Source organism: Chelon labrosus (genome assembly GCF_963514085.1).
Source record: "Chelon labrosus genome assembly, chromosome: 20".
NCBI lineage: Eukaryota > Metazoa > Chordata > Actinopteri > Mugiliformes > Mugilidae > Chelon > Chelon labrosus.
In genome coordinates this window covers 9,905,918-9,922,741 of record NC_140353.1, presented here as the reverse complement: position 1 = coordinate 9,922,741, position 16,824 = coordinate 9,905,918, and the positions used below count along the sequence as shown (strand labels likewise).

At 42.4% G+C, this 16,824-nt stretch overlaps 2 protein-coding genes across 2 annotated transcripts; one reads left to right on the top strand and one right to left on the bottom strand.

Moving 5' to 3' along the window:
• Positions 1-5: 5 nt before the first annotated feature.
• On the bottom strand, positions 6-12,543 carry kdm1a (lysine (K)-specific demethylase 1a). The gene is given in 23 exon segments (XM_084568400.1): positions 6-894; positions 897-1,047; positions 1,411-1,557; positions 2,033-2,160; positions 2,351-2,465; positions 3,046-3,233; positions 3,320-3,452; positions 3,583-3,694; positions 4,312-4,385; positions 5,843-5,977; positions 6,698-6,788; positions 6,899-7,041; positions 7,589-7,606; positions 9,016-9,110; positions 9,259-9,340; positions 9,582-9,688; positions 9,802-9,894; positions 10,005-10,083; positions 10,172-10,305; positions 10,490-10,655; positions 10,978-11,268; positions 11,731-11,782; positions 12,528-12,543. Coding segments are annotated over 22 exon segments (2,670 nt in total). The 5' UTR covers positions 11,776-11,782; positions 12,528-12,543; the 3' UTR covers positions 6-751.
• A 384-nt stretch (positions 12,544-12,927) lies between these two features.
• Positions 12,928-16,824, top strand: tmem30b (transmembrane protein 30B). Its single transcript, XM_084568401.1, has 8 exons — positions 12,928-13,031; positions 13,500-13,698; positions 13,905-14,012; positions 14,117-14,224; positions 14,516-14,603; positions 14,694-14,831; positions 15,298-15,504; positions 16,150-16,824. Exons 2-8 carry the CDS (start codon positions 13,510-13,512, stop codon positions 16,326-16,328), a joined length of 1,017 nt encoding a protein of 338 aa, XP_084424527.1. The 5' UTR covers positions 12,928-13,031; positions 13,500-13,509; the 3' UTR covers positions 16,329-16,824.

The window sequence follows — 16,824 nt, the reverse complement described above, 5'->3', positions numbered from 1 at the left end:
AAAAACTGATTTCCAGACGATGTTTCGGTCTTCTTTTAATAACAAAACATTTGACAATATAAAAAAAAAAAAAAAAAGAAGTGTTGACAACCATAATAAAATACTTAAACTGCTATGGCAACAAAAAACATTCACAATTCTGTTCAGCTTTTAATACAAACTATTTTCACTACAACCTAATTGACGGAAAATAAACTTGAGAGGCATTCAGCTACAGTAAATAGCAATAATTTTAGCCTTAAGACAACCAAAACAACAGAGGGACTAGTCTTTTCTTTTGAAAAGCAAAAACGTGTCGAGACTGTGTCCCGCCGAGTCGGTCACCTGGACGTCTTGCTTTTTAGGTTGCGCGTACGTTTAGTGAACAAGTTTTCAGCCGTGCCTTAAACTTCACACCGCGGCACATAAATAAATGTTTGGCTTTGAGAAATACTCCAAGTACCAAAAGTAGTGCCATGCTTTTGTTTCTGAAGATGGAGAAATCACATTTTTATACAGTTTAGTATGGATTATTATTACATTGGTATGTAATTAAATTTGAATTTATTCTTGCCGGCAGCGCAGTTTTTGACATTTTGACCATCCCCGTTAGTTAAACATATATACTGTGTGTTTATTTTCTGAGTCCTAAGTCAGGAGAGATTTCACATCACACATACAGGCAGAAAATAAACTCTAGATGCGTCAGTGTTTCAGTCTGAAGGCAAAAAAGTTGCTGAGGGAGTTCTGAGATCTTTCACATGCAGAGACGTCACCGCTTTATAGTTGAACCTTTATATTTCTTCGTAAACTGAAAGAGAGTTGGTGGGAGAGTCCTGAGTTTGTCTTTTTTTTTTTTCTTATTTTTTAAGCGCTGGCAGTGGGCTGAGCCTGCGGAGGGTTGCTGGTGGACGTGGGAGTGGCTTGTCGGGGAAGCGTGTACATGGCGCCCAGGAACTGGTCCGCGATGCGTCCGGCTTCCCGGAGGCCGCTGAGCAGGGCGCCGTGAACTGTGGCGGGGTAGTTTCTGATGGTGTGCTCGCCGGCGAAGAAGAGGCGGGGGACGGGCTGAGAGGAGAGGGAAAAGAAAAAAACAAAAAACAAAAAACACATTGAGATCGATTTGTTCCAACATAATAAGGGATTAAAACAAAACAAGGGGTTAGTGAGAGAGAGGGAGGGGCGGAGTTGAAGTGTGGTAAAACGTCCGAACTCATCAGTCAACACATAAATATGACTTGCTCGCATTAATCTGCATGCCAACATCAAAACAGCCCAAAAACATCTGTGTTGGGAATAAAGTGATCCGCTCTGGTTTGGTTGAATAATGTGGGCAGGCTGGGATGCTTCTCTCTCTCTCTTTCACACACACACACACACACACACACACACACACACACACAGACACTCTTTCTTTTCTTGTGCCTTTACCTGTGAGGCTCCCGGTATAGCCGGGCCAGGTGTGATGGGCTGCGCCATGAGGTCGTAGTCGTTCCCCGAAGAACCTGCCGCGACGTACGAGTAGGAGCCCCTAGCCCAGGGGTCGGCACGCCAGCGGGTGACCACAGTTTCCTTTGGCTGCCATGACAACAAACAAAAACATAATTTTTTTTTAGGAGTTTCCGTGATGACATTAGAGGGACCTGCAAGCAGCTGGATGGTGAGCAGATCCAACGCCAGCCCGCGCGCATATGATTTTATCCCAACTGAAACCATAAGCAAATGATTTATGACAACGGGTGGTTTTGGATGCGACTCCGCTTGGGAGCGCTTTCACATATGCTCGCTGACTAAAGCTGTGCTGGTTACGGGGGTGAATTCAGGAATGGATTTTTAAATTCCTAAATATTGGAAGGGAAAAAATAAATAAATAAGCTGAACTCAGAAAATATAACCCACCGCTGTGTTTCTGTAAACTTAATTAAGATGTAATTGAACACAACTGCCAGCTATGTGGACACTGATTCTGAGAGGAATGTCCAAACAAATGCCTTACAGAACCCAAACTACCAAATATGCCAGAGTCTTTGCTTTTCATGGATGAAATACAGACCTGTGGTACGGCGCTGCTTCCAAATATTCCTTTGAGAATGGCCAGGCAGCGTCCCACGATAACGTCATCACTGATGTTCTCCATGATGCCAGCGGCCTCGCCAGCCATCAGAGCGAGCAGGATCGGAGCTGACGAGGGAAAAGTCACACCCACCGTGAGTTATTACAGAAACTGGAGTGCACGTGAAAAGATCGACTTAATACCACGTCACATAGGACGGTGTTCCCTTTAAGAAAATACTCCCGCAAATAATGGCACCACTTAATTATCCACATGATCTCAAAAGCAACAGTTTCAGTGTGCACGCGATCTCCTCACCTTTGTAGAGGTTCCAGAAGAGGAAGAGTTCGCCCCGACTTGCAGTGGTGGAGCCGACGTGACCGAACAGGTTAACGCTCGGGTCCCAGAACACACGGTCAAAACACAGCACCACCTTTAAAAAAGAAAAAGAAAAAAAGAGAGGAACACAAAAATAAGAACAATTAAAGGCCCAAGTCTTTAGTCAAAAGCTCAACGGCCTGTGATTTACATCTCCTATTCAGCTCATTTACTGCAAACAATAGTTATGAGCATGTGAATGGTGGCGCTCCCTCTGCTGGCGATGCGGTAACAGTAGCAGCTCAAGTTGCATAATAATGCAGTATTCTCCTCTGTGCTGCTGCAGCATTAGGAGTTAAACTACTTTGCTGCAGATGATGCTCAGCAACGGAGAGAGTGCAAAAGCTGGCGGGTCAGGAGTGACGCAGAACGAACACTATGAATGAAACACCCTGGCAAAAGAGAATCGTTTCATTCTGACGTCAACAGGCTGCAGATCCTCACACAACGCCACCCTCTGAATGCCATCTACCATCTAAGCAAAGAATCTGAAAGCTTTATCTGTTTGGAAGGTGCAGACATCTCAACCTCAATGTCTGAGCTGCATACTTCCTTAACTGATTTACTGAATTTGAGCGGGTGAAGGATCTGCAGAAGAAAGCTCAGTCAACTAAATGTGTGTTTAGAAGACTGACCTTGTTGAGGTTGCCGAAGCCCATCCTCTGTATAGCCGACGTCTTCCACTCCGGCAGCGGGGGAACGAACTGGACAGCGGGCGGCTGCTGCTTCAACACGCCAAGAGGCAGAGTGCACAGCACGGCGTCACACTTGTAAATGAAGGTCTGGGTCGTGGAGCGTGTGTTGACCGCTATCACCTCACAGCCTGCAGAAGGAACAGATGAATAAGCATTGGGGTGTGAAATTTATCGCGGGATTTTTTTCGGCTAAAAGACACAGAAGTGCACTTACCGGACGCTGTGTATCGGACCTGCCGCACTGCTGTGTTCAGTTTGATGTCCAAACCTTCAGCCAGGGCCACAGGGACACACGAGTAGCCATTTCTTACGGTTAGGTGGCTGCCAGTGAACTCAAAGTCATCGTCCTGTGGACACATTTAAAGAAATAACTTACTTATAACGTACATATGGGATCATAAGACCCCTGAGGGTTTTGCAGTCCTGACAATAGCGTTGAATCGCACAGTTATGACATAACTAAATGCATGCGAGTACCTGATCCCAGTGCTTGAGAGAAAGGGTGGAGAGGGGCGTAGCGTTGGCAAACTCCAAGTTGGCAAAGTGCCAGTCGAGAATCTGACGATCCCTGGATGACAGGTAGACATCGCTGTGGGAACGAAGGGAAGGAGAGAGGCGTGAGGAATGAGGAAGACGGACTTACACACGCACCAGCTCGCTTGACACAAACTGCTGCCGAGTTAATAACACATTTTTGAACACATTACGTTAAACATAATTAAACTGCTAGAGGGCATAACGCAGGTAAATATTTGTTGCTAAGGGCTGCAAGGCTCCAAAAGTAAAATATATTTTACAACAGTCTAGCAGACTTGGCATGGATTGCCCCACATTAGAAGAATTCATAAAAGAAATCTTGTGGCGAGCCACAGTAACAAGCTAATGTACTGAACCAAGCTACAGCAGCAATAACAAAGAGTTTCCTGATCATAATGGATCTGAGTATAGTGCAGAAATTTGCAAAGACCAATAGAAATTATTAGAAAACACAGAACAACTGACTCGTCCAGGGGCACAGCATCCATTCTCCAAATGCAAACACAAAAACAGTGACCAAAATATAAACTGGGATCACTTTCAATGTTTGCATTTTGAGAAACGATGAAGACAGTTTTTCTTCCGTTCTGCACAGCAAGCCCTCATATGACAAAAGAAGAGAAAGGACAGCAGCTGAGACGACGATGCTGAATTAATTGGATGCGTTACCTCGGTGGATTGGCCTCCAGCTCCTGGAGCTTCTCCTCCAGCTTGACCTGCATCTCTACCAACTCATCATACTCCTACGCAGAGACAAAGCAGAAACGGCAAGGACATGTAGATTGCAATTATCCATAAATCAGTATAAAGTCACTGCACAGCTACAGATAGAAAGCTCAATTGATTTTCTTATACCATAATCATAATTATTATATACAATATTCTAGGGATGCACCGAAAATTTCCGTCCGAAAACCGAAAATGCACTTTTTAGGCTGGAAATTAGAAATTAGATGAACATTTTGGCAAATCTTACTCCAGGGGGGTGCCAATATTTATCAGTAATAAATGCTTGAATGACATTTAACAGCAGACAGAACTTGCACCACACTTTAGGAGCTGTCTTTATAACTAGGTGAGAGTGTGTAGCATGCTTGTGCATGTGTGTGTACATGGTACACACCCAGAGGGTTTAAGGTCATGTAGAAAGTACAAGCAGCGCTGACAGAAAAAGGGCTGACTCAACCTGTTCATCAGTTCATCACAACAGAACAAACTACGACGAGAGTCTGGTAATACCACCTACCACGTCAGGCCCAGCCACAGCTACACTGAGTCAGGTCTATTAACGTCTTAAGGAAGGATTCCTGCTGTCGAGAAAAACTGACCTTAGGGAATACTAAAAGTGGAAGGAATACTATGACATAGCCCAACGAAAATACGCTACCACAGCCGTCCCGCTATTGGTGTTTAATTCTTGCAATAAATGCATGTTATGGGCACACACACTCTTAAATGCTCATTCCGCCTTGCTCGGAGCATGTATATACTGTGCATTCGCAGACATAAAGGCCGCCAGACCGTTATTTAAAAGCCTTGAAGTGGTTTCTCAGACAGCGGATGGGTCGTAGACAAATCCAGCTCAGATACCAGCTGTGTTTAAACCAACTAAATCGCCCCGCTAAAATACACACACAGCAGCAGTGGAGGTGATTTATCCGCACCAAAAATAAAACAGCAGAACTCACTCTAATAATACATCCTACTGAGGCATTAAACCACTTAAACACAGCCTGTCTGGTTTACTTAGACAGCACGGCATTAAAATGCTGTGAGACATCCACCCTGACATAGCAGTGGAGAAAATATCCCCTTTTACATGCTTTTTTTACGCCAGTCAATAAAAACGACTGGTTTGATCTGTGTGTGACACTCTTAACCTCCTGACTCATGTATACACCTAACAGTCATCTAAATGCAGCAAATGAAAACACAGACTATGTGTAACACACTGCGAACCCAGTTGGACCAAGTTCGCTTTTAAACTTTGACTAGAATTACTTGAAGTCATGCAGTCCGGTTTTTGTCCGGCCAAAGAGATCTGAGAAAGTAATGAAAGTGTCACAGAAGAATCCGTCCTGGAAAACAACCAGTCTACATGACTGCCAGCAGCCTGACAGTAGGAAGTGTAGGAAATGTAAAGAGAACTTTTATAGTAATGTTTGGCTGTGACACGGTTCCGTTTTTTTTTTTAGCTTACTTTGCAGAGCGCTGTAAGGTCGCGGTGCTTGCTCTTCACGAGGAACTCGGCCGTGATATCTCTGGGTGGCTTGACTTCACTTGCTTCTTTGTACTGCTGATGGAGCTCCTTCACACGCTCCTTTGTGGTCACCATCTGGAGACGTGTGGAAAAGGGTGAGTGGGGTTAGGAGAAGAGGAAGAAGGTCATGGTGGGTTACCAAAGAGAAGGCAGAATTTGAGAAGTGAAAAGGTTATAGGGTTCAAATTTAATTTGAGTCACAGTTTTACTTCTGTTTTTTTCTTGATTTTGGCTGTTCCTGTGTACTCACTCTTATTATTAGTGCAAATAGTAAATTGGGATATCCTTCTCGACTATTTAGTATTCAAGTTTGATTTAAGTTACAATGCTTGGGAATTGGGAATAATTAATTCCATGGCCAAATAGCTATTTTGTAGGTATTCTTTATTGTAGTTTAGGATTTCTCTTTTCCTGGAAAACAATTTTAAAATGCTGATGACTCATCCTGCACTAGAGGGCATATACCTATTTTGCATCCAGTGAACTTTTTGTGTCATTCTCTCTCCTTGGTGCTGTCCAATCGGAGCAGAGTGGGCTTTTTGAGAGGCAGGCAGCCTCTGTGTATTTGAATGTTTAGATGAGGTTTAGCTGAACTGGTTTGCTAAGATGGACAGCCAATCAAAGTTATCCGTCTGACTGACTCAGTCCGGTGCTGATTCGTCTGAAAAGCTGCCAACATGGGTTACACTAGTGGCAATGGAGCGGGACACACCACAAAAACCCGAGCCACACCGGTCAGCGGTCAACTGTCGGCTTGATGTGTCACGGCCTTAAGGCAAACTAACTTGCACCCACCTTATTGAGAAGATCCCTTAGATCTTCCTGCGTCTTTACAATCTTCTTCCAGTGTTCTATCTGCTCATCTTTTACATGCTTCTCCTGCAGCCTGCAAACAGAGACACCCCGATTAGCAGTGCTTGCATGTGCATACGTTCTCTTCCTTCGTCCAGCGGGATAGGGGTGAATCTGCTCCCATGTAGCATTCGCCATACTCACTGTATGACCACTTCCAGGGCCTGTCCCAGTGAAACTGGTTTGTTGTTGAGGAAATTGAAGTCCAGTTGGTGGCTGAGGTAAGAGGTGGCCTCCAGGAGTCGGTTGAACTCCTGCTCAACCATCTCATCTTTCTCTTTTGGTACCTGGAAACATACGATCACACCAGAAGGGCGATATTGCACGAGTCACATTACAGATTGCAGTGAGGAGTAAAAGTGTGCTAGAAACATCTGGAACTGTGATAACAAATAATAGTTGATGATGACATTCTAAAAATACCCTGTATCTGTATCTATCTTACATTATTAATTCACCATTACTGTATGAGCAGAATAAAAATAAATAGTGCAGTCATTCCCAAACATTAATATTTCATGCCTTAGTAAACATGCAGCAAATACAATGTTAGGAAAGCAACAGTTTTACAGATAAAGGATAAAAAGTGTTATTGGAATGAGAGTTAATCTTAGATGGAGGGATTGAAGAGATATTCAGTAGATTTGACATGATCTCTACCATTCTCTAGTCAGTTATATTATGGTATAATTTCTACAGTGTCTTGGCTAGAATGAGAAGATGATGGTTTAACGTGAGTTGCTCATTAGTTTCAATGACATGTTATAAGGAATGTTTGATTTTTATACGGAGGGAGGGAGAAGAGTAATAATATGTAAATAAACATATACATACACTTGTGCATCGTTCACCCTTTAGTAGTTCACCAAAAGATGAACATGGAAGGGGTTGAAGAGACAAGAGGGGAAGGGGAAGAGAGAGAGAGAGAGAGAGAGAGAGAACACATTAGGTAAACACAACTTTAACCTCAAACAGGTTTGCACAAAAGTAAAACATGTACATTTAATTTGCCTTTTCCTGCAGAAGAGGAAACGAGTAACATATGATGTGGATGCTTCAAGAGCCCTGCTGCCGAGCCTCCACTTCAATGGCAGTGCCCTGAAAACGAACCTAAACATCCGACTAATGTTGTTGCCACTTAATGGATAGGACCAAAATAAAAGGGGAAAATGCTGTTTATTCCCACTTTAACGACATTAGGTTAGATCCGTTTTTAGGTCGGCTCTGCTCCGAGAGGAACTGGAGCCGCTGTTGATGACACGCAAGGATAAGCAGTTAAATAAGTCCACCATTCGCTGGGTTTTTTTTGTGGCTCATGGAAAACCAAATCCCTGCCTGAGGACAACAACAGGCTCGGAGAAAAGCTAGGAACCCGAGATAGAGAGCACTGCAATGCCATGAGGGTGATCTTGTGCATACGTAAACATCTTCTGCTCAGGGAAGTAAACAACACAAGGTCCTGGTTTTGAAAACTTTAAATAATAAATACACATCTACAGTGGCACGAAAGTGAACTTTTGGAAATCATTTTCATTTGTGTATAAAATCCAGATCCTCTCCTAGGTTACGACTGAGAACAAACACAATCCAAACACATAAGTCATTGCATTGTCCTTATGTCCATAATGAACATACCATTCTGACATTCACAGTGATCGAAAAAAATACATGTAAACCACAGTCAAAGAAACAAGACTGGAGGTGAGGGTTAGGGTTACTAAATTTCATTACTAATCCGAGTCTAAGGTAAGACAAACCCAGTAAAAAGAAGCAATTTAGGAGCTACTCTTCATAGAAATGAACGCCCTGTATACATAGTAAAAACTAGATACACAATTCAAAATTTTGCTGATCTGATCCACACCAAAAAAAAAAAAAGGACTGTCGCCAACGAGGTTTGATGAGTTATCGATTCACATACTTATGCTGTCACCGTCACCGAGAATGTTCAATGGGTGTGTCAGTAAGACTGAAGCGAGCACATATTTTTCACACATCAGCTGACTAGAATAAATCACATGCATGCCTTTGTTGCCATTAGCCTCTTGCCATTTATCGAGCTGTGAAGTAATGTCGGAGTTTCTCAAGAAATTTGGCTTTTTGCTAATAATAATCAAAAAGAAAAGGAACTTCAGCTACAACTGCTCCAAATGTTTTAATCATCCTCAAGTTATCTGAAGGGTCCCAGTGGGCTTGGCTGTAGCAAGATAATGGGCAAGAAGGAACTCAGTTTACAGATTAAGATCACTCATTATACTCACAGCCTGGCCATTGGCTTCATACAGTGGACACTTCTGTTTGATCTTGGCCAGCTCCATGTTAACCTGCTTACTGACAACCGCCATAGGATTCCCTCCTGACCAAGTACACAGAAAACATAAAAACATAAGAATGGCACCGCAAATACACAGGCAATTATCACCCTCTACAGGCTGACTGAAGTAACTGTAAAACCTACCCATGATTTAACAAAAAAAATAAAAATACATAAGCCAGATTCTTACCCAGTCCCGTCACTACCATGGCTCCCAGGTCTGCAACATAGTTGCCCTTCCTAAATGTGGCCACTCTGCCTCCAACACGGTCCTACACGGAAAGATCACATTTAAAAAACTGAGGCTACAGTCTTCAATGCTGTGGCTCAGGTTGGATTTCAGCCTGCACCCTTTGCCGTCTCGATCTCACCCAAAAACTTAATGTCTCTCTCCACCACCACCCATCAATGCAAAAGTATTAAAGCCCCCAAAATAACATAAATCTACAGCTGACCAATAGCTGATTAAAGCGTGACAGTAACAATTTAATAGAAAGGTTATTGGTGACCTACCCGGGCTTCCAGTACTGTAACATCCATCCCAAAGCTCTGTAGCTGCCTGGCTGCAGCAAGGCCAGACACCCCCCCACCAATGACTATAACCTTTCCAGTCTTCTTAGCTGCAACAACAAGCGGGAAGTTCATCCATGGGTTATTGTTTATTTTGTGATTTAAAAAAAAGTGTTGTGTGGCTACACTGTACCAAAACTAGTGTTATTATTCAAGTACTCACTGGGTAAAGGTTTGAGCCTCTTGTAAATGCCAAAGTTAATAAGACCATGCCTTTCTAAGTAGCTGTGTATCCTGTGGACCAGAACAGCATCACCTAAAAAGAGAACAAAGGGACATTAAATCTCGATTTCCATGCGACTAAAATCTTTCTCAGAAGAAAGAAATTAAAATAATGGATAGTAAGTGTTTCATTCAGTGTCTCACTATTGTATGGAGCTTCAAGCTGCTGTGTTGTTGCCTCAAATGTCAGCTGAACTTTAGGATTGTCCAGCCAGAGTTGGAGCTACGATTAATATGAAATAAAGATTAAAACAAAAATCCCACAGTCCTCATCAAGAAATACGAAGCGATGTGTTTAGATTGACACGTACTGTACGGTTGCGGATGTACAGGAAGACCTTCTGAGTCTGCTGGGGGCCGCTGATGATGTCAGGGAAGCAGGCGGCCTCCTGCGATGTCATACGATCATGAGGAAGACGACTCTGGAAAGCAGCTCCTTCCACTCCTAAAAATAAACATGCATGTTTCTATTCTGTTAACAAGGATTGTGATTTAAGATCAATCTAACACCAAAAGAGAAATACAATTTAAAACACAGGCTAAATGATTATTCACGTCTTTTATGTCAGTAAGAATTTCAGTATTAATAACGTGGCTTTTATTTTTGCTTCATCAAGAGACGGACTCACCAGATGGCTCCTCGGGTTCACTGTCATTCTCTTCCTCTGGTGGTGGAGGTGGAGGAGGAATCACCTGCTTCCTTTCTTTCTCCGCCTTTGCGTTCCTCTCCTCCTCAGAGTAGTATTCATCCTCCGACAGATTGGCCAGGCTTTCGTCCATCTCGCGGTACTCCACCTGCAACAGTAGGCACAATAAAAGCATCATTAAAACCTGGGATTTCCACACTGGTAAGGTTTGTTTGATCCCACTTCTCTGTGTGCTGAAACTTCTCCAGGAGTAACCAACAACTGCCAAGAACACCAGGCTGCAAACCCTAAGAAAAAATAGCCGTTTCCGACTTTCACTGAGGAGCAAACATTGGACAATTATATTATGAAGAATGTATGATCATTTTATGCAAACAAGTAAACTGTCAGAAAATATCGTCAATTCTGCCACTACCAAATTAAGCTCATGAGGTCTTCCTCATGAGCTTGCAGAAACCTAAAATGTTTACTTTTGCTCGCTTGCGTCGACTCGTCCTACGGACTTCAGCCGCATCCTGCTCTGCCCCCCCAGGCCCTGACTGGTGGGGCAAAGGAGCTCCTCCAGGTTCCCCACTAGGGGACGACCTCTCCCTCTTCTTAGTATCCGTGGATCCAGCAGCCGAAGCTGAGGGACCGGTCTGGGCATCAGAACCTGGGGCCCTGTCACCTCCCGCTGCTCCAACAGAAGAAGAAGAAGAGGAAGAGGAGCCAGCATCGGATTTCTTGCTAGACAGCATTATGGAGGATGTCGGAGGCCTCTCCTGAACAAACAGGAAAGAAGAATCATTAATGATGAAACATACAACAAACAAAAGGTGCAATCATTTTTAAGTGAAATGGTTGAAATTTGAATGTTCAAAATAGTGTAACCAATAAAAAAAAACCTACAAATTATTAGATGAAAATGTTGATGTGTGGTTTGAGATAGCTGTAAAAATGTGTGTCCTTTGCACAGCATCAACTTTAACATATAAAGACTACTATGTCAAAGTGGTGTCATACTCACTGGTTAGTGGTTTGGTCAACAAATTAAGTCATGTCAGAAACACCAAAGACTTTGCTGTTTAAACATTTACAACAGGCTGCCAACCACTAAATACTATCTGGCTTTGGAGGAAACATCACCCAGAAATATACCATTTGAACAACTGGATGATTGAAACAATGTTAACTGTGCATGGATGTCATGGTTTTATGAAATGAGGGCTCCAAGGTACAGTAACCTTGTCTTGTTTTACCCATTTCTCCGTGCACCTGGTAATATCCATTCAAACACTAAGAAATGAAGACAGAACACGAAATATGGTTACGAACAGGACCAACTGAATAAAAAATAAAAATATTGGCCTCTTACATGATATTGAACGAATTTGAACGATCTATTCATACTTAATTAACTGCTCAGAATAATCAGATAAAATGTGTTTCCTGTGGCTCACTTGTTTTCTAAGTCTTTTAATGCGTGACTCATAAAATGTGCTCTGGAGAACTTTAAAATGTCGATCGTTCACCCGTTTGGACTGCTTGTCTGATTTATTTACACACAGATCTCCGTTGGTCAGAAACCTTTGTTGTGCCGAAACCGTTTTCCTGACCGTTGATTGCCATTTTGTCCAAATGGACTAACGTTAGCTAGCTACGTTAGCTGCAGAATGATATAAGGTTAGCTTGCGCTAGCTAACGGCAGCTTTGTCCTTGGCAGCGACTCGCACATAACACATAAGAACACAATATTCGTTTCTTGTTATGTTTTTGAAATACCCACTGCACTGCAACAGTAGTTTCGCGTCGTTTATCTTTTCAATTTATCCTAAGAAACCATGCTACATTAGCTAACGCTAACAATGAGATCTGGCTAACACCAACAGTGGCTCAGCAGCAGGTGCGCCGGCTTTGCCTGCAAGAGGGATCTGCATTGATGGACTAACGGCGCAATCATAAGTAAACCTCCCCACATCAGAGAACATTATTTCAGGAAATTAATGTAAATGTTATAAATATAAAAATATTAAAAAAATACCTCTCAGTCCCCCCGCAGATGTCAACACAAAGACGGCACAGTAGCAGGTCTTCTTTCAAAGAGCTCTACTGTGATTGGTGAGTGGAAAAAGTTACGCAAGATCACTCTGTCACATGATTGGCTGAAATAACTGTCAATCAGAAAGAAGGCGTTGTTTCGTAAGCCCCGTTTTATCCGTGTTTTTAAATTTAATTTAGTCGCGTAGAATGCATTTAAAACATATGTGCGCGTTGTTGTTTTTTTTGAGATCTAAACAAATTGAATTAAATGTTGTTGGTGATTGAGTTTGATTTCCGCTTTATTCCGTTTATAGTTTGTGGGGACACGGCCCTCGCCTGCAGACAAACTGACGTCAGAGTGGAAGAAGAACAGGATGGGCAGAAAAGGAAGAGGAGGAGGAGGGGTGGACAGGTAAAGGTGAGCTGCTTCGTCGCACCTACTACTCAGGGAAGCGTACCGAAGTTTTGTTGACTCCTTTGTTTCTCCATTTTCAACCGACTGCGCGTAAGTAACATCTAATATCCACATATAAACCCTGAATATATCTATATTTGTTAGCCATTTCTCCTAACAACCCAGTTTAAACGTCATTTCCCTGTTCTGCTGTGCTCCTGACTAATCTGGGTGTTTGCTGGGAGTAGTTTCTACGTTTTCTGTGTAACACAAAGCCTTTCAGCGGTGAGGTGTGTTATATTGTGAATAAGCAGGCTATAGTTGCTGCTGCTTTAAGCAACATCCTGCTTTTTTTTTTTTTTTTTTTTTAATATCAAGTCGAAATAAGGTTAAGACACTAGAAGCAAAAGGAATGGGGAAGTCTTTGGTGCAGTCTTGGAGGAGGGAAAAAAATTATCCCTCCTCTAGATTACACTTAGAGAGTGTTAAATATGTTTGCCACAGTTGTGATTTAATAGGCCTACACTTGAAGTAAAGTATACTGGACGCTGGTGGGCTGATTGAGATTTGTTCCAGCAGAAGTCAAAACATGGTCAAAAAAGACGAGTCATCATCCAACCGGCCTGATAACACCGCCTTCACTCAGCAGAGGCTTCCGGCATGGCAGCCCATGCTCTCCGCCGGCATCGTTATCCCTGGGTTTGTAGTCATTGGCCTGGCTTTCATCGGCATTGGCGTTGCTCTCTTTGTCACTTCACAGAGCATCCAGGTGAAGGAGGTATGGCCACGACACTGGGAGCATACATCAGTCTTGTCTCGAGGTTGAATCATTCAGTCAAAACTAAAGCTATTTTTGTCATTGTTGTGCTGGTCCACTACATTTCTGCTGAATGACTCTGCCACCTGCTTACACGACTTGTAACAGGTCATGAGATAGGTGTTGTAGCTGTCAATAATTAATAGTTACCTTTCTTTCCCACCTAGCTCGACTACACCGGGGTTGGGCAGAATTCACCATGCTTCAGATGCACTGATGCAACCGTAAAGAACTGTGAATGCACCCTGGACTTCTCCATTGACACCCTCTTACAGGTTGCAACTGACCTTTACACAGCAACATTACTTTAAAACTCATCAAGTTGAAGTGTATGTGACTCATGGCCGTGCTTTTGGGATTCTGTTTTCCTCCACCACAGGGGCCTGTATTCTTTTATTACGGTTTGACCAACTACTTCCAGAACTACAGACAGTATGGGGCGTCCAGAGATGATACCCAGCTGTACGGAGACTTGAGTGCCTTTACAGTGAGTTAAAAAAAACACACAGCACACAGGTTTTCATAAGATTTGATTTAGAAAACTAAATCAATATATCTGCAGATTAAATGAACAATACTTCAGAGACAGGGTTGAATACAAATATGCTGTAAATAAGTTGTCACCTTGGTCAAACAAATGGGCGCAGTTTATATTTTTATCACTGCACAGCCCATAAAGCTACATCAGGTGGTACCACTGCCTGCCTCTTATTCAAATAAAGATTTCAGATTATTCCTTTGATCGATGGAAAAAAAATATTTTCTGTATCTCTTAAAGTCACCCAGTGAAAGCTGCTCCCCCTACGAGCATGACAACAACATACCGATTGTGCCATGTGGATCAGTAGCAAATAGCATGTTCAATGGTATGTATAAAATCTAAAGTGACTGAGCAGATGAAGTTGAATTAAGGAAGAATTAATTCTATTGTTTCTGTTTTGTTTTGTTTTTTAAAGACACATTCACACTGTATCAGATTGTCAACGGGGCACAGAAGCAGGTGCCCCTAGATGGAAAAGGGATTGCTTGGTGGACAGACTACAACGTCAAATTCAGGAACCCCAGTGTCACTCCTCTGAGGAATGCCTTCAATGGTAATAACTTAAGTTTATTTTACCATAACTTACTTTATACTCCAGCAAGCCAAAAACGGTTTCCTACCCCTAGTTGGCTTGAATTGGCTCTGAACTTTGATGGGAGTGTTCACTGCGAGAGGCACAAACAAAACAGAGGCACAGACAACAGCATACATATTAAAACTTGGTTTTGCTCCACTAGAAAGATGCAAAGCTAAATGAACAGCACAAACATGGACAAGTTTAGCCACTGTTTTAGGTTGTTCTGAATATTTGACGAAGTGGCAGCAGACAGCTACAACAAGTGGATGGACATATCAAAAGTTCCATGTTTGACCCAGTATGTTTAAGTAATCCTGTGGCACATGGTGATGGAGTTTAATTAGGGCTTTTCAATCTCTACAAGCAATTAGTGGGCTAATAAGAAATTTGTATTAAAAGGAGTCCGGCAACTAAAGTAAATTTGGACTACTCTGACTTGCAGGTACTGCGAAACCCGTATTTTGGCCAAGGCCTGTTTACGAGCTGGACACCTCAGACCCTAATAACAACGGCTTCATCAATCAAGACTTCCTGGTTTGGATGAGGAGGGCGGCCTTGCCGGACTTCAGAAAGCTGTATCGACGAATCACAGATGGGGATTATGAAGAGGGTCTCCCGGCAGGAAACTATTCCCTTAGAATTTCCTACAGTATCCTTAAACATGTTACAGAGTCCATGGTGGGTGTGGGAAGTTAATATTTGTTCTGCGTTAATTGCTTACATCGCTTCATGTAAGCGCCAACAATCTACATCAAAAGTGTGCGATTCATTTTATTAACTTAATCTGTAATGAGACCGTATAGAACACTGTATCTTAAGATGAGATGGGTTAAACAGTTTATACATTGTTATATCCATGTGACTAGAGCTCCAAATCAGTTTGTTTTCTGTCCCCTGTTACAAGCAAAGCACTGAACTTGTTTTACCGGTTGGGTGTGGTTTTAAACAAGGCAGAATGAAAACAGAGGAGTTCCCTGTGGTGGAACAAAAAAACAGGCAAATATTCAGACGTATTTAAAGAAGCTAGGCAAATGATTTTTGACTGGTTGTCGTCTACCCGAGCCGGACCTACTGTATGTAAAGTCCAAAAAGATATCTTTAATTTTGCATAACTTACAAATCATTTCCATGTTTTTGCTGACCGTTTCCAGTACAAGGAATATAGTAGATTTTTATACAACAACAACAACAAAAAGCGAGTACTTGTTTTCTCTTCTCTCTAATAATCTTAGCATGAAGTCAGTATTTTTATCTCGTATATTTTCAGTGAATACCCTTAACGCTCGTCCTCCAGACTACCCCGTTCTGAGCTTTGACGGGAGAAAGAAGGTGGTGTTCAGCAACGTGTCATGGATGGGCGGAAAGAATGACTTCCTGGGCATTGCCTACCTCGTCATTGGGTCACTATGTGTTTTTATGTCTATAGTCATGCTGATTGTCTACGCCAAATTCAAGTTCCCTGAGGAGGAGTGAAGGTCTGATCTCGACTGCAGTTAACTGGGGGGGTTATCAACCCTTTTCCTCAAAGGGGATGGTGTACATTTATGCAATCACACGTTATTCTCCACATGAAGTTTATCTCCTAAGTTGCAGAAGAAGGTGTTAGTTTTGTTACGCAGAAATTGATGCCAGAGTTGTCCTATTTATTGCAATGTAGGTGTCAGGTTTGTTGAGCCTAGGGCATCTATGAAATCAGGCTTCTGCTTCCTCATGTTCAGGTCAGTCATGCTAATGTTAAAGCCATACATCTTTTCAAAAGCCATTTAGAGATGTTACATTTGAGGTGTGTGGTGACGTGTAATATAAATTTGTGAATATATTGCTCAACTCAGGGATGTGGTGTACAGGCAATCAATCAAATGCTGTTTTCTTGTAGCTTTTAAGATTGGTTTTTAACTATGATTACTCTTTGAAACGCATGTTTTACTTTATGCTCATATTTATTTAATAAAACGACACCTAAACTGTC